This window comes from Anopheles nili, chromosome 2 (assembly GCF_943737925.1).
Source record: "Anopheles nili chromosome 2, idAnoNiliSN_F5_01, whole genome shotgun sequence".
Classification (NCBI taxonomy): domain Eukaryota; kingdom Metazoa; phylum Arthropoda; class Insecta; order Diptera; family Culicidae; genus Anopheles; species Anopheles nili.
The window spans coordinates 50,305,781-50,323,762 of record NC_071291.1 but is presented as its reverse complement, the minus strand read 5'-3'; the positions used below and the strand labels follow the sequence as shown (position 1 = coordinate 50,323,762).

The 17,982-nt window shown below is 33.4% G+C and overlaps 3 protein-coding genes across 3 annotated transcripts; 2 read left to right on the top strand and 1 right to left on the bottom strand.

Annotated features, from left to right (window-relative positions):
- The first annotated feature begins 4,231 nt into the window (after positions 1 to 4,231).
- Positions 4,232 to 5,272, top strand: LOC128725330 (thymidylate synthase). Its single transcript, XM_053819066.1, has 3 exons — positions 4,232 to 4,580; positions 4,653 to 4,999; positions 5,063 to 5,272. The coding sequence occupies exons 1-3, from the start codon at positions 4,232 to 4,234 to the stop codon at positions 5,270 to 5,272; spliced, it is 906 nt and encodes a 301-aa protein (XP_053675041.1).
- A 6,182-nt stretch (positions 5,273 to 11,454) lies between these two features.
- Positions 11,455 to 12,061, top strand: LOC128725319 (ninjurin-1-like). Its single transcript, XM_053819055.1, has 3 exons — positions 11,455 to 11,541; positions 11,601 to 11,786; positions 11,876 to 12,061. Exons 1-3 carry the CDS (start codon positions 11,455 to 11,457, stop codon positions 12,059 to 12,061), a joined length of 459 nt encoding a protein of 152 aa, XP_053675030.1.
- Positions 12,062 to 14,814: 2,753 nt separating this feature from the next.
- On the bottom strand, positions 14,815 to 16,801 carry LOC128731751 (transcriptional adapter 3). The gene is made up of 4 exons (XM_053824888.1): positions 16,552 to 16,801; positions 15,795 to 16,479; positions 15,264 to 15,666; positions 14,815 to 15,193 (listed from the first exon to the last, which is right to left on the bottom strand). Exons 1-4 carry the CDS (start codon positions 16,799 to 16,801, stop codon positions 15,032 to 15,034), a joined length of 1,500 nt encoding a protein of 499 aa, XP_053680863.1. The 3' UTR covers positions 14,815 to 15,031.
- Between the last annotated feature and the right edge of the window lie 1,181 nt (positions 16,802 to 17,982).

Sequence of the window (17,982 nt, the reverse complement as noted above, 5' to 3'; positions counted from 1 at the left end):
TCACAAAAAAGGAATGCATGTAGTGTTTAGTGTAGAGAGTTGAGATTAAGAAGGCAATGAGTAACGATCAAGAACACGAAATTGCTTTTTGAATGGTAAAGATAGATAAAGATGGGTGCAGTTAAATAGACAATAAATATAGATGATCTTAGAAATACGATGAGTGCAGATAGATATCGAAGAAAAACGACACATTAATCTGTGTATTACATCTGAAGTTTAAAAAATGAGCTTTATGTTCTCTAAAACAACAGTGATCCGGATGAAATTGGGTAAAGCAACTGGTTATAAATATCAATCCAATTTTAAGTAAGTTCAAACTAATGAGCTAATCAACTAATTTAATATGCAATTTCAGTGACAATAAGATGGTTTGAAACTTACACTGCTTTTCACGCACAATGTGATTATTATTTTCGAACACGTTCGAGGGCAGTCCTTTTGAACCGTACTATTTCGACAAGGTAACATACTACATGTATTATTGTGAACGTGATATGTTCGAAATAAACTTTACCCAGCTACAACACTTCGCGTATAACAAAAACAATTATCTTACATCATATTCTTAGCTTAATGAAAATATAAAGCACTATTTTCATTAAGCTAAGAATTAAGCGCACTGACTATTGTCAATTTTCACACACATAAACCACTGGAGTAGAGTTTGTTTGAGTTTTAATGGCATGCCGTAGACATGGTCGACATCTCATTCTCCCGGCGGTTACTCGTTCTGCTCCAGATAGACTGGCGACCAAGGCACAATGATAACATCATCTCGAAAACCTACGTTATTACATAATGCAGTACAAGTTGCGCAAACTAACCCGTATTTTCATTGTTGTATAACCGCAAAGGCATTGTGAGTTTCTAATGAAATCTAAATTTTGTTTTGAATATCATGTTTCTAATCCAACAAGTTCAATTCAATTCAAAAACAAGATTTAAAATTTCACATTTTCTTCTGTATCTTTTTTTTCTACATAGTCTTCGGCAGTCAGACAAAGGCACAATGGCTGTCTGTGATCCAACAAAGACCACATACTTTAAAAATGCATTAGCTGCCGAAAGATATGGAGTACATTGGCTGGACAAAGCTGCACAGCATCGGTAGTTTTGAGCACTTTAAGGATTGATTGGGATTGTTCAACTGACAACTGATTTATTACGACTCGTAATATTCTTACAATCAACAATGATTTATAAAATTACAAATACTTAAATGGTGGTGGTGAATGTAAAGATTTATCAAGCCAGTAATCATAAAACCTTACTTCTTTTTGTTATAACTTGTAGAGATGTATTCCTAATTTTTTGAATATTTTTCAGCATCGCATAATATTTTTTTATTTATTATATGATGGAAAATCATCATTAGCTAGTTAGCATACAAGAGTCGTAAGAACTACCATCAAGTGGCCTCAACAAAATTTGTTGAAATGTTAAGTGTTGAAGTGTATACAGTTCACTACACATCTAGTGGTATTGTTCGATTAAGAAACACATCGACCGTATAACCAGCTCGACATAAAAAGAGCCAACAAATGATAAACATTCATCTTGAACCGTTGCCAACAATATCCATACTTAAAACTGAATTGTTCGCCACCAAGAGATTCACTCTGTTTCACTACGTATGGCATTGTAAGGTTGTTAAATATAAGCGATATCTAAAGAACAAATCATCTAAAAAAATTGTTTGCTGATGAGAATAAAACTAGTCAATAACAAAACTGTCTAGCATTCGGGGTTAAAGAAATTTTATATTGCGTCATTGTAGCATATAATCTTATTTCGAAAATCAGTGTGGAATATATTTCAACTTTATTTATTTTAAAACGAATTGATCTAATTTGCTCTAATTCCAGTTTGACTAACACTTTGAATTGAGTGTCAAACTACCAAATGTTATGTCAAAAGCAGTTCAGACGACAAGCAACATTTACTCGGCCATCCATAACATTGTTACTTTGAAAGTTGTTTGCAAAGGAAAAACAAACAATTTATTTCAAACGTTCATGGCTTCGGTGGCGTACTCCGGTGTTCAAACATTTTCATTTCCATTAAACGCGCCTTCGCCCACGTCGTGCAATACCCGATCGATGCTCGGAATGCCTGATAGAACTGACCTTGAGCGTAGTAACCAGGGTTCAGAATAAAATTCTCAAGGATTGGAAAAGAATGTCGCCGAGCGAACCAGACCACTAGCAAACTGTTGTTTTCCACTGGCGCCCCAATGTCTGTAATCGATCCAGACCAAACTTGACTCTAGTTGTAAAACAGTTTTTCAAATAACGAAACGTTTTTTATTAATTTTGAAAATAAGAGTTAGTTTTGAAAAAGTAATCTATATGGTTTAACAGTACGGTTGCATAATCATAAGGTATTTAGACATTATTTAGACAGGTAGAAGAAGATAAGCTCAACAATAAGAAATATAAAATTTTTTGCATAAAATACAGTCCCAAGGTTGGCATCATAATATACCTTAGAGTCCAAAATAAAACTGTCTTTTGTTGAACATAAAGCAGGAAAAATACCAAATAATCTGAAAGGTTTAGTAAAAAACTTACCGTTTAATAATAGTTTTTCAAAAACAGTACATTGGCATTAGAAACGTTTCCATTCCTGCAATTAAATATGTATAAAAATATATATTTGTAAAATATTTTAAGGATGGTTTTGTTGCAATGGTTTTGTACAGCGAAAAATATTACAAAAATTGTGCTACCGCTAATATTAATAATTCGACTTCATTTTCCAAAATAATACTAACTCCGTGTTTTTTACTCTCAATAAAAATTCGTTAGTTGAACAACATATACAATCATGATGTATGTAAAATTTTGGTACATAATCGCTACCTTTAGAGCGATTTGATTATTGTTCTAGATTATACCAGCCTGATGTTTTTTTGTTTTTTCTTTTATAAACTCATCTTATAAACTCTATTAATAAACTTATCTTTTATAATAAATTATTGTTAAATGTTACACCAAATTGAGACTCATGCTTTGACAAAATAATTGAGCTATGTAAGTGCGGCTAACACGTTTGTGTATATTCTTCTTCTAAATCTATTCTCACGAAATTTACATTCGTAATCTTCATTTTAAACTTGATTATTGATTTTTGCTTAAATTTAAAGACGGAGTGGATACAATTCCACAATTTATGCAAAATGTATGGAAAATCGAAATTGTAAAGTAAATCTATTCATTATTGATATTTTTCGAAGAATATTTGTATGGCGATTTTAGGAGTTAGTTGTGAGCGCTTATACGAGCGATATGGTTCTGATACCAAAATACGTTCCTAACATTACGTACCAAAATACGTTCCTAAACATTAGTGGCAGAAAAAAAATTTGTCGGATATACAACCAACACGGAATTTTATTTAATGTCTGCTGAAAATATCACAAATTTTGATATCTCTGTTAGACAGTTTTTCTGCGAATATGATGAAATACTGGTTTCTTTTTGTCATGCCATTTGGATTGTCGACTGTCTTGTTGTCAGCACGCAGCCTACATCGGCATCAACGGATGCAGCCAGCTGATCGTGCATGTCGACTGCGAGTGCACCACGACTGCGTGGACGAGAAGACCAAGTGACAATTGTGTTAATGATTTGTTTTATGTTATTTAAATAGGCAACGGATTATGAGAGCATAGCGTTTTTAGTACTAAGCTCAAAATATGTTTTAATCGCTAAAAGAAACAATTTGTTGGTAAAAGAAATGCACGAATAACAGTAAAAACCTTTTAACAACAGTAAAAACCTTTTTTTTTCATTTCTGGTTTTTTTTAAATAGAAAACAACTTTATATGCAAGACATAAAATATCTACTGGAATCAATTGCATCATTAAACATGTATTGGATTCACGCAGATGCAAATCCTGAATGAAAAAGATCCACTAACCCTGAAAACAAATTCAATGTGGTAATAAGATCAATTTATCTTCTTCTTTGCGAAATGGGATCTAGAATCATAGGCCTTACAGTGAAATAGACTGGATACAGCCGTCCACTTCGAGTAGCAACGATTGTATAAAAATCAATTTAAAACTGCAATAACGAATTGTCAAAAGTTTACAAAAACAACGTCTTGACACTTTATTATAACTGACAATAAAAACAAGCTTCAATTTGGCGCTAAATTTCACTTTTGTAAACGCACAAATCAATACCACTTCTATTATATCCGTGATCAAAACACATAGTTAAAATGGAGTGTCAAACTGAAAATTCAACGAAAGCAAATTGCAACACAGAGGAAGAAGCATATTTACAGCTTATAAAAGATATTATCAACAGAGGAAGCAAACGGCTTGATCGAACTGGCGTAGGAACTTTATCAATATTTGGATCTCAATTGCGTTTTAGTCTTCGCAATAATGCCATGCCCTTATTGACTACTAAAAAAGTTTTCTTCAGAGGTGTTGCTGAGGAGCTTCTTTGGTTCATTAGAGGGTCGACAAATGCTAAAGAATTGCAATCAAAAGGTATCCGAATCTGGGATGGTAATAGCACTCGAGAATATTTAGATTCTTGTGGATTCATTGATAGAGAGGAAGGTAAATATTTTGTGATCTTATTACTAGTAATGCAACAAGCCTAATGTGTTAAAACTCTGCTTCGTTTTTAAGGAGATTTGGGTCCAGTATACGGTTTTCAATGGCGACACTTCGGTGCAAAATATAAGACATGCCATGACGACTATACGGGTCAAGGTATTGACCAACTGACGGATGTTATCAATAAGATTAAAAATAACCCCAATGATCGGCGAATTATAATGAGCGCTTGGAATCCATCAGATATACCCAATATGGCCTTACCACCATGCCATTGCCTGGCACAATTCTTTGTTGATAATGGAGAACTGTCTTGCCAGATGTACCAGCGTTCTGCAGATGTGGGTTTAGGTGTACCTTTCAATATAGCCAGTTATTCACTTTTAACCCATATGATTGCCCATGTCACCGGACTGAAAGTACGAATGCATTTACACCTTGAATTGTTACAAAGAAGTATATTTTTTTTGTTTGAATTTCAGGCAGGAGAATTTATTCATACCACTGGTGATACACACATTTATATGAATCACGTAGATGCACTGCGTGAACAAATCGAAAGAAGGCCCGATGAATTCCCTATTATTCAATTTAAACGAACAGTAGAATCAATTGATGATTTTGACTTTGCTGATTTTCAAATTATAAATTATAATCCCCAGTCTGCTATAAAAATGCAAATGGCTGTTTGAATAATATAATTTCTGATCGAAAGTTTATTGATAAATTTTTCAATACATTGTTTTAAAATTTATCAGAAAGCTATTAATATAACAAATAATGTGAAAGATATAAAAACATCTAAATGTATATATAAGTTAAAGGAAATTCATGATTGAAATACATATAATGCAAGGATCTATATGGAAAATTACTATTATTTCCATAAGACCATTCCACAAAAGTAAACATAACATTTTAAAATAAATCTATTCGTATTCGTATGTTTTATTGTTTCTTCAGTGACACAATTCAGATTTTACTCAACGCAGCAATAAAGTAGTTGGATGCCATTATACTTTGTTTTGCAAAAAGTTTTATATTCGGAAACAATATTACACTAATAAATGTCCACATAAAAAATAAATGTATGTGTGTGTGGTTTTATTTTAATTCAAGCAAAGCCTTGTTTTAGCTTGCTTGAAGAAAATGTTATTAGACTATCTGCGAGATTTAATCATAAACATGAACGACTTAAATTTGAGTGGTTAGAAAAACAATTCTAGTTTTAAGTTAAGAAAAACAATATAAATGGAACTTAGTTCAAAAAATTTCATTTCATAGTATTACAAAATGTAAAATGAAATCTAAACACATTGATAAAAGTAAAATTATTTTTTTCTGCAGTTTACTTTCACTGTATGTAAAATATTTAACTTGAGAAAAGTTTACCTTCAGAATTCTATCAGGGCAATTTCACGAATTTTTTACTCTAACTAGTTCGATATGTTAGCTACTAAACGATATATGTGAAGTACGGTTTACGTACTGCCCATTATGATAGTTTTTAACATTTTCTAACTTCACCGTGTGTTTTCAGTTTCCTATTTTACATTATTGCAACACGAAGAGATATTGTGTTGAAAATTAACTGATTTTAACAATCAACAATTCTTCAAAACAGGTCTCACTTAACTGTGATTTCACTATTTTTCTCACATTTATTTTCACACAGTTTTCATAGTTTCGAAAACTGAATTAGAAATTCATTGCCTAAGAAATACTGTATATGGATTGACTGTACTGGAACATATGGTCTAATAATACATGGCAGTATTCACTTGAAGTGACACGAAGGGCAGTCTACCTACAATTGTGTCCTAACGCCTTAATGAAAATGTAATCGAAATGTAATCGATTTAGAAATATCACAAAGCGCACTACTTTACAAAATAAAGTAAATCTCTAATTTGTCGGCTTTCTGTTGTAAGGTTTTGTAGCCAACTATTTATCTTGATATTGAGATATATGAGAGGTCTAAAGCTATCATTTGTTCGGCTTTGATGCTCTTCGCAAGATTAAACACCGTTTTGGAGCACAGTGTGTCATCCGCTTCTAGCCACATGCTAACTATAACTTAATTTTGATGATAATACTTCACAATCTTTAAATTTTTTGCACGATTTCTCTTTGTATTAGGAATCTTTTTTTCGACAAATAATATCTGCTACGAAATATGTAATCACATTATGTCGTTTGTATCAATCGCTTGATATCTCTCTTTGGAAACTTTTATATACTAAGAACTCTCTATTTGCAACACGCGTATTTTTCTCTCAGAATCAAAGAGATTTTTCCTCTCTCAGTCATGTTCACGGACGAAGAACCATTTCATAGGTGAGCGTTGTCCATCTTTTTATATTTAAACCCTTTTTTTAACATCAAATGCACAAATATCTGATAACTGTTAGTATGCTATAATACACATATGCACAGTTATTATTATTACTGCCAGCATAAGATGATGTTTTATGCGTAAACAATAAAAATGGGAAGTAACAGTTGGAACACATATACCGTTGCAAAATATTATTTTGAAATTCACCACGCGGCTCCAAATATGACTCCAACAAATCAATGTATCCAAATATCCATCCACCGTACGACAATTCTTCATGGCGAATATTTGGCGTTGATTGTTACATTACTGACTCAATATGAGAATAAAAATAAAAGATTCAAATGCAAACGTAAATTTGAATCCGTTCTTGCCACGATAACACTTTTTAAAATCACATTGGCAACATTAACTTAATAAAAATAACGCACATTTGCTTCATCACTCTCTAGCTGCTTTTTGTATCAACAGTGCACATCATATAACTCAGAAATTTATACAGAACGTTATATAACGACGTTGTGTAATAAGGCGAACTACTGAGTTGTGTATGGACACTGGTAGTGGAGTTTGCACCGAACTTTTGTATTACCCATAAAACGGCTGGAAAAATGCACTCGCGAGACTAGTATTTCGTACTCGCCATCGACGAATTTTTCACAGCGGAAGAAAACTTTCCTTCTTTTCGGAACACCAACGGGAAGGCGATATATCACAAACACGCCAAAAAATTACCCTCTCCTGAAAAACAACCCCCTGTGTGGACTCTGACACGTGTACACCTCAATGCCACAAAGGCTGACGTCCTTTTGAGCTCCGATGCACATGACGAATCTAACTCCGCCCGAGAATCGACCTGTAACACGAACACACTGAAATGCAAAGAGTAAACCAGGACCACTTTTTCACTTTCCTATTTTCCATTGTGGACGAATGTGTTGGTGAGCGTATTGAATTGGAAAAGCTGCGCAAGATACACCGTGTATAATTGTGACGTCAACAGTGTTGTTTCAAATTTTACTGTATCTTTATTTTTGTTTCAATACTAAAAATTATTGACTTATTCGACGACTAATACTTAGCGAAATCAATTATCATAGTTTTTGTTTTTTCATTAAAACAGTAACAAGTTGACGAAAGGTATTTTTAATTGTTGCACATTGTTACACTTAAAAAGAACTAATTTTAAATTTCTACTCACGCACACTAAAAACGTATTGTTATTTTACATTCACAATGTTTTTAACAAATTTGCTATAGTTTCAAACCATGTATCAATCGAAACTCCTATTAAATTAACACCTACTACGTTCAATCCACTAACACTTTTTCACAGAACATTTGAAGTACAGAGAAGCATTTAACGTACAGCACTTGTGATGTTTTCCTGAACCTGTTAGCCTCATAAGAAATAAGGATAAAATCGTATCCTTGTTTTCAGATGACTAATAAGAGTGCTATTCGAGGAGCCACGGATAGATAGTTACAAATGTATAACATTTCTTTGATGTGCTGCTTGTCTTTGCTTTGCACTTTCTTATGCAGTAGCATAGTTGTGTAAAATCAATCAGAAAGGCTATTTACTTACCAAAAAATGTGTTTAATTCCCAATAGTTAATCATAACAGAATAATATGATATGTCTTACTGAAGGTTTTCACCAGTATTCAAGTGTTTGATATCATGCCACAGCACCCGTGAATGTATTTGTTTCATTTTCTAACAAGTTATGTGTGCCTGAGCTTGTGATTTTACGTAGCGACGAAGGATGACTCATTGTTTCGGGTTTCACTTGTTTGTTTTCCCGTTCCGGTCCTTCAAACCCCCTCCAAAGAAGGAACGGCTTTGAAAGTTATTCGTATAAGCTCGTTAAAAGCTGTTCGCAACTGGACTAAATTCGGGAATTTATTGTCGCACCAAATTAGTGCAGAAATGCAAACAAGAGCGGAATATCATGCCGCTGGAATGGTATTTAATGTGTAGTATTTGTAGTAATGTTGATTATATATATATATATATATATATATATATATATATATATATATATATATATATATATATATATATATATATATATATATATATATAAGGATGTGAACATCATTTAACTACCTTATGCCTATGCCTATCCTTATGCCTACCCACCATATCAATCCATATACATTGCCTTAAGGATATGGAAAACTCAATGTTCCAACACGTTATAGGACGCATGAAGTTGACTTTTGGTTTTTTGCATCTGACCGATAGACTATCTATACTGTGTATCTGGCTTATTTATTACTTTCTCCTATTATGCTCTTCTCATACCTTTCTTTCCTACGCTTCATATTATTTCATTATTTTACTTCTCTCCTAAACACTTTGTTTACCATAATTAAAATTGAGGTGTCTTTATCGTGTATTGAGTTTTATTTCGTTCATTACATAAGATTTTTGCTCGTCTTTTTCTAAGACGTTGTAGCACACAACATATGACTTTCATAAAATGTAGTAGGTAACACTGCTATTAAATTTAAACTAAAATTTATTATCGTTCATATTTTTAAGTAATCATTTGTAGTACGCATCGTAAAATACTTCGATGGAGGATAGGCTCGATGGAGGATAGGTTTTTGTAACCTTCATTAATCAGCTAAGGATGGGCGGAGAGAATATGGTTGAATGAAACTCCATTACTCGTTACAAAGAGCAAATATGATATGTTATTATATTATCGTATATTATACTATCCTTGCATGACTGTTATACATAAGCCCCAAACCCCACAATCTCCCCCGCCCCTAGCCTTTCAAAACGCACAGTGGGATGCAAAGAAAGGGGGCATATTTTAACTATTTTGTTTGTAGATTCATTTGCTTTTGTAGTTTTAGGCGATTATTTTGATATTCCTGAGATAGGAATTCTAATGGAAAACAAAATATGATCCCCATCAGGTAGAGAGGGTAAAATATAGAAGCTTTGTTGCTCTTTTTATGGACAGCGGAGTAGTACGAGAGCTCAAGAAGTTGTCCGGGAGCCACACCAAGGGGCATGTTTTGAGGAATACGAGAAACATCTTCATCTTGCGTATAAAAAAAAAATAAGAAAAATTTTATTAAAATCGTTGAAATATTCTGATAAGATTATATTACTTGTTTCTCGATTGTTTTTTCAGGTAAAACAATCAAAATTCCGATATATTACACACATGTGCTAAGTTTGGTGCTCAGTGCGATTCAGTGCCATTATTCCTTTCATATTTATGTTAACTATTTATCAACCTGTATATCAGCTCCCAATTCTATTGATTCTTCACAATCCCCCTCATAAACGCCATTAAAATATTCATTGCACTTTTTCTCTAACATTCAACAAATTGTTCGAATCATCCACACTCGATTCTTTAACTTATTCGTCGCAAACAAACTCTTGATTATTGCAATGTATCGTCTTTTATCCACCCCGTCACTTCTATCGCATTTTCCGCAGAAAACCGAATCTCATCCGTCTACTTTTCGGAATGAAGCATAGAAACTTCATGTAAAATATATCATATATCATAAAAAATATATCATGAAAGAAAATATATATATATATATATATATATATATATATATATATATATATATATATATATATATATATATATATATATATATATATATATATATATATATAAAACATTAAGATATAATAATCATATTCCTCTTACCGTATTGAAATTTATTTCGTCCTGCTTCATAGTCTGAGTGCCAGATTCATCTGTGAAATATGATACCTGCAGGAACTTTCATACACATATGAATCCAGCTTAGTCGAAGAAAGCTGAATATCTGTTTCAGCTTTTCTTTTCTATATTTTCTATCGATTCACAATTGTGTCTAAATTTCACTGTTCAATATTCACGATACAACGCATGTGCTCGGATACAGTTTTACACTTTTGAAGTACAAGAAATACAATATGCGACGACTTAAACATTGCTTTAATTCCATTTTTCAACATCAAACGCAACTGTACACAACAGAATAATCATTCTTGGTTGGCTATCGATGAAAAACAACAATTCTACAAATGCCAATTGGTCGTTCGAACACTGTTGTTTGTTGGTGCATGCGCACTTATAGCTTTCGGAAAAAAAACTCTCTAGAATCAAACAAGGACGCTGTTCTTCTGAATGCATTGAATGGCCCCTTGGTTATTGGCCTTACCAATCTTTTCAAACTAGCCGTTTATTCTTTTTTGTTATAAGTAGGTCAAGCTTATTTGTTATATTTGGCTATAAATGTCGCCTTTAAACATGCTTATCTAAAAAACAGTAGATATTAAAACAGAGACATAAACGTATCATATCGTATCTCATGATAGAGTGTGGCAGGTAAATCAGATACTATTTTTGTTGATTTGTTCTTCAAATCACCATTGAACAAGAGACACTTGACGCCATCGTAAAAAGATAAGATAAGAATGAAGCGGTTATTTAAAAGCTCTTCCAAAATTCTGTGCCTCAGTTGCCGATAAAGCGTTGAAGTTGTTGATACAAACGTTCGTAATCATGGCCACTACTTCATTCAAAGAGCAATTTTCATCAAATACTGACCAGCAAACACATGACACCGCTGATGTATCAGCAAAAGAAATAGTATGTTTTCAGTACATAAAATATTACCAAGAATAATCTTCTGTTTACTGTTATTTTAGTATCAAAGTATTAAAGGTCTGAACTTAAACAGCTACGCAACCCGTAAATCAATTGCTCAGGGAATGCTTGACCTCGCACTGTTAACGGCCAATGCTTCCCAGTTGAAATATATACTTACCGTTGGAGTAGCTCACGAATTCTATATTTTTTTGCTGGTTTTAATTATTATATCGATTTCACTGCAGGTTTGTAAGGGATTACGAATTTCTTGATAAGTAATTTTTATAGTATGCTGAATGTTGGTGCTATACATGGTTCAACATTTCTTTTACAGATATTCCAAGCGCTCCTTATCCTTGTCTTAGCCGTTGTTTTCGATATTAATAAGATTGAAGAACAAAAGCGGTCTGACATTATCAACAACATCTTGATAGCAATTACTGTGATAAGTGTCGTAGTGAATGTTATAATTAGTGCGTTCGATATGAAATCACAAACAGACATATTAAAACAAAACTAATTTAAAGAATTGTTTCAAATAACTAATATGACTTTATAACGCAGAATTACTTAAATATCTAATATGTCTTAGGCAAACAACTTTCATGTAAAGCTCTACATGAATTCATTAATTTTTTCTATTGACTAATTATTACCAAATTAAAATTTTTTTTTCTAGTTTTTTAATAATCAGCTTGGGCATTCATATTTTTAATCAATACTTGGTAGTCTATATGCCCATAAATCCTGTACTAGTTTCATCTATAATAGGTTTATTGTATTAGAACATTGCATACAAAATCGGTGAACCTATAGGGATGAATACACATTTAAATACATAACTATCCACATCTTGCATTTATTAGAACATTCTATACGTAGTCGGTAAACGTATAGCAATATATACACATTTTAATACATATATAATCTACTTCTTTCAACCTGTAAAACAGATTTGGCATAAGAACTGCGTTCGTTTCTTGATGGAATTACAATATATTACGGATGCAAATCATAATTACAAATTTGAAAAAAGTAGGTTAACGCTTATGATGTAGTAAACACTGTAGAATTAAAAACCGCTGATCCAAAACCAATGTTTTTTTTGGTTAAATATACTTTGGCTAGTAACAGTTGGATCATCTTTTTGATTGTTTATAATTCTACTGTTAACGTTGGAGTATATATTGTGGAAAAAAAAACGGCTCCAGTTGTCTTAAGTGTTCAAAGTGTAAAAAAATTAAGAAATATAAGCACAATTCACTTGAAAACTTAGTTACTACAGTAATACTAAATCAAACTTCTTGAAATGGTGAAATTAGAATAATTGAGGATGGTGAAATGAGTTAAAACAAAAATCGTGTAGAAGTGTCGGAATACAGACGACTTGAGACTCTCACTGTTTGATTTTTATAGTACTTTATTGACGCTAATAACGACAATCCCAAGGCCGAGGAGCGATTGTAGCGCATAAGGACTTTGCCAACGTACATGTTGAAGCTAAAAGCCATGGACAAAAGCAGGACAAGGATATCCGGCATTTTATGAAGTATTACGCTGACCGATTCTCATTAAGAGATATTACAGTCTCTTTTACGTTGGTTCAATTTTACCCTACTGCATACTTTTATATTCCACTCCAACGTTTCCTGTCTCGCTGAGCATGAGCATGCGGGAGGTTAGTGATCTGAGGACTGCTCTTTTTAATCTTTCAGCAGGTATCTCTTTTGCCTTGGTTTGATAGGCTTTTTGTCAATCGTGTATTCAACCGAATGATGTCTCGACTTAGGTTAAATAACTTTGCAATAGAGGCTCTGGATTTGCAGCGTATTAACCTGACGCAAGGTATGCGACAGCGAAATCGAGATGATCTTTTGTGCTGCTGTGAGCAGTTCGGAAAAGCAAGACTCTAGATTCCGAAAACAATCAGATAATCTAATCTGTGATATTTTGTCGAGCAACGTCCTAGATTTCTTGAAAATTACTTTTTATCAACAACAACAAAGACTCAAACGAAACATTCCTTTTTTATCACAATCACCAAAATGCTCTTCGTGCCGATAACATCCGTACCGTTTCTCGAAATAAAAAAAGAACAGTTTCACATTCTTAAGCATTGAATACTATCGTGGTGTCTCCAAAAGTGTTGAATAATTGTATGAAAGCCAAATACGAGCAATCCATGATTTATGTTTCAGATCATTTCCCTCATAGAAGGCGAAGTCATGTACAAATTGCAGTGTCTCAAGAACACATGCGAGTATTTTGTTTTTGAGCATAGTCTCGCTTTTCGAACATTCGGTTGTAAAGATTATATAGCTGTTACTCTATTTTTAACACTTTCAACCAAATGTAGTTTTACTGTATACAGGTCGGATACTGCTAAACATTTTACTGTTACAAATGATACAATTCCTTCGAGTTTCCATCAAGAATTTTCTTTCAAATATTATACACAATTCTTAACAAATGTTAAATTTCGCCAGTTTCAAATGAGTTTACTTTTGTTTTATTTTTCTAATGAAATAGAGGAAGCTCGGCTTAGTGATCAACCATCAGGAGCAACGCACGAGCAATGGTCTTGATCCTTTCCTTCTTCTTAAGTGTAGTTACTTAGTTATTATCGTGCATGTTATTTTAAATGAAATTAATCAGTGTAAGGTCACAATAAGTTATTTTTCTTAATGGTTCCTTTCGTGTGCCAAAAATTGCAAATACATCCACACAAACATGCAAATTCTACAAGTTTTTGTCGATGGTCCACCTTTATTCGCCGATAATCCAATCCAAAATATTTAGTTGTAAAGTATTCCGCGAAAAACATAGACTTAATGTTTCAGGTATAAGGTATAAGGTATTGAAGAACAAGTAGCAAAATGTTCAAGAGCTCAACTGACTAACTAACTCTCGAGCTTCTTATGCTACTATAATCGATTTTAGGATAATTTACCCATGATTACGTTTACTGAGAAGACTGTATCTATTCTATGGACTGTATGTTTTCTATTTACTTATAATCATGTCAGTCGCTCTTCATTAAATATGTTTCATTCACTAAACATTCAATATTTTGCTTGTTTTTTTTTTTTTTAAATAGGATTTTAACAAAATTACATCAGTAAAATTTATTGTTAGTCAAATTTTACTGATGTAATTTTGTTAAAATCCAATTAAAAAAAAACAAGCAAAATATTTAATGTTTGGTGAATGAAACATATTTTATGAAGAGTTTTAACTAATTCAATCAATTAAAAATAAAATTAATCTCTGGTGTAACGCTGTTTTATTAATCTTTTTTGCATTGATCGAACCATAATAGCATAGAAATGACAATTTCTAACTCTTAAACAAAATAGACAAATTTAAATAAATCATCTTGTGTTCATTTCAAAACTTGTAGTTGGTAATTTAATAATTCGATGAAAAACACTATCATCCCATTGTTTTTGCAGCTCAGGTTGCTTAAAGAAAGTAAAATGCCGTCAATTACTCAGTAGTTTCTGCCGAACGGACCATGAACTGGCATTAGCTCCAATTGATCAGAGAGACGTTTCTGTTCCTCAGTTAACCGGTACACTTCATCCCTTTCCTGTTTGGTCAATGGTCGTCGTTTAAGTCTGGCGGCAATAACTTTTTGATATGAGTCCATTATCTGTAGGTGCAAAAAACGTTAAGTGTTAAGTGTTAAGAATTAAACTAACAACTTTTATGAGTACTATCACCTCTTGATCAACTCGATCCAATTTTCGTTTGACTTCGATGCGCTTCATCTCATCTTTTGCCATTGACTGCAGTTTACGAATTTCGTTTGAATTATATTCTGCAATAACAGCCAACTCTGTGCGGACACGATTTATCTCGGAAAGAATTTCATCATCTTGTTGACTTTTTGGCATATCATCTGCATCAAGAATTCCTTGCTCTATCAACTCTTTTCGAAGCCGGCGTTCAATACTAATTCCATTCTTTAGCAGTGCAACGGCACTACGGGCGTTGATACTATGCATTATATCAGAACTGCAATTGCTATTCTCGTTACTAGTGCTGTTACCATCAGGATGTAGGTTCTCCTCCATTAGTGCAGAAACGAGCCGTTGTGTTAGAGGGCCGGTAATTCCTTCGCCCCTGAAATTGGTTTAGAGTTTATTACAAATTTAATTCCTACTATTCGCGTTGTTACACAAATTTTGCAAACTGCTTATTACAAAGTTTTTAAAATTAAGCTAAACATGTGCAAGGTTTGTAATACTTACATTATTTTTTCCTTTTTACCGACATCTCCATTGGTGAGAGTTTTAGATTTTGACTTGGACCCAAGAGAATTTGCTACGCCATCTTGTTCTTCCTTTATATCATCTGCAGCCCATTGTGTACTATAGTGCGGTCCAAGCTCTGGTATCGGAGGAATCAGTGGACCGGAGTATTCCTCTAGTAAGTCGTCTAAAAGTTTTAAATCCTCGTGGGAAATTGGCATGCAGTATGGTTCTACAGACAGCCAAAATTTGTTAGGTGTGTCATTTTTTGGAAGAATTGGTTTGCTACTATCGCTGCTCAAATGTTGTAGATGATGATTTTGTGGCAAGAAGGGGACTGCATCCATGCTGTCGTCAGTGTTTTGAGAAGGTGCCGGAGACGGAGGCACAAGAGTGGTAGAATGCTTTATTTTTGACAGTTTTATTTGATGGCCAATCATTTTCCCTGCATTCTCACGAAGCTTCTGTTTCTCATCCAAACGTTTTCGTTTGCCTGGCGAGGCAGGTGCTCTTTCTAGATGTTTCCCTTTGCGCTCACGTTTTTCATCAGCTTTGTCAATAGTTTCTAGTTCGGTTTTCAACACACGCGATCTCAGAGCTACCGTCGAAAGAAGCAACTCCAGTTCAAGTTGAATCGTATCTAAATCTTCTGCTGGTATCAGATCCTCTGTAGTGTTTGCAAGGACTAAGAATATTGGCACAGTGTTAAGTATCTGTTACATAGATAGCAAAATGGCAAATATTCAAATAAACTTACCAGTTGTATATTTTGGCAAAACTTTTGAATTTTCAGTTGTTTTGATGTGTGGCACTAGAACGGACTGATCAGGTGACCCTGGCGAAGATATGTTGCTAACCAATGCCGGCTTTACAAGGGGAGGTTTGCTACAGCCAGGCACAACGCCAACACTGGGAACAGTAGTAGGTGATCCGACACTCCCAGAAGGAAAACTTGCTCGACTTTTTGAGGATAACGATATACGTTTTAACATGCCTTTGTCCGCCATGATTCTATTGAATCACTTATAAGTGTTCAATTACGAACGTTAACAATCAAAACACACTTTTTCAAGAAGAAACACACAGCGTATCCAATTTAATCTTCCTATGATCCACAAATTGGTACTTATCAGAGTTGTAACGAAATATGAGCTCGACCATAGCATAGGACTTCTATCAATTATCCGTCATTTCCTGGAATAAAAAGAGTGGGATTCGAAATGGTTGTCGATCGCACAAGTGATTGTTTAAAATGCTATCCTTAAGGAAGACTGGAGCCACTAAAGGTGATATGGGAAGAAAACAAACCTGGAAAACAAAAATGATAGTTATATATTTCGCGCAATTCAATATTCGTCAATTTCTTGTAAAGCAACTGAACATACCTGATAGATGTAAGTTAATACATTTTAACCCAATATTTCCTCAAATTCTAGATAAACATTGTCTTGCATTTAGAGCTCAAACATTGCCTAATAAACTAAATGTCAAACTTGCTACGTCAATTGATTTTCAAATATTGTTCCCGTCAAAATTGAAGTCGCTGAATTTATTTATGGTTTCTCAGTTGCTGCCATACGCCAACCAGAATCGTTGCTACTCGAAGTGGACGGTTGTTTTCAGTGTACTTAACTGTAAGGCATATGATTCTAGAAAGTCGAGGCTATAAAGAAGTGGTAAACCTTTGAATATATTAGAAGTGACTCTTTGGAGAATTCAAATATAAAAGGCTACATCCCATTTCGCAAGGAAGAAGAAGAAGCCACAAGCCAACGAAAAATATATTTATGCATTGCAAAGACGTATTACTCCTGGTTGTTTTATTTTATGTTCAAGAGAAAACGAAATTCAGTAAAGAATATTAAAAAAGAAAATAAGTATTTATTTACTATTTTATCAATAAATTTACTTGCACTAGAACTACGGAATTGCCATGCAAATGATTTCATCCCATTCAAATTATAAATCATTTGCAATCTTAAATTCGTTGAAATTATATTGATACAATACAATACCAACAGTATAACATGATTTTATGATTTTGACCAGATTTTCTCAGATTCACCTAAGGTCACATAATAAGGTATACATGCACATCAAAACATTAAAGTATCTGTTCTACAGAGGGAATTCTTGATTAAATTTAGTGTTGAATACAGCTCATACATAATATACTTCTGGAATCGTA

Excerpts from the sequence above, each read along its gene's own strand:
- LOC128725330 (XM_053819066.1), top strand. The coding sequence starts at position 4,232 with ATGGAGTGTCAAACTGAAAATTCAACGAAAGCAAATTGCAACACAGAG. Across the intron at positions 4,581-4,652 it reads ATTCATTGATAGAGAGGAAG|GAGATTTGGGTCCAGTATAC; the intron begins GTAAATATTTTG and ends TTCGTTTTTAAG. Across the intron at positions 5,000-5,062 it reads CCCATGTCACCGGACTGAAA|GCAGGAGAATTTATTCATAC; the intron begins GTACGAATGCAT and ends TTTGAATTTCAG.
- LOC128725319 (XM_053819055.1), top strand. The coding sequence starts at position 11,455 with ATGGCCACTACTTCATTCAAAGAGCAATTTTCATCAAATACTGACCAG. Across the intron at positions 11,542-11,600 it reads ATGTATCAGCAAAAGAAATA|TATCAAAGTATTAAAGGTCT; the intron begins GTATGTTTTCAG and ends CTGTTATTTTAG. Across the intron at positions 11,787-11,875 it reads TTATATCGATTTCACTGCAG|ATATTCCAAGCGCTCCTTAT; the intron begins GTTTGTAAGGGA and ends TTTCTTTTACAG.
- LOC128731751 (XM_053824888.1), bottom strand. The coding sequence starts at position 16,801 with ATGGCGGACAAAGGCATGTTAAAACGTATATCGTTATCCTCAAAAAGT. Across the intron at positions 16,480-16,551 it reads TTTGCCAAAATATACAACTG|TCCTTGCAAACACTACAGAG; the intron begins GTAAGTTTATTT and ends CAATATTCTTAG. Across the intron at positions 15,194-15,263 it reads TGGATCGAGTTGATCAAGAG|ATAATGGACTCATATCAAAA; the intron begins GTGATAGTACTC and ends TTGCACCTACAG.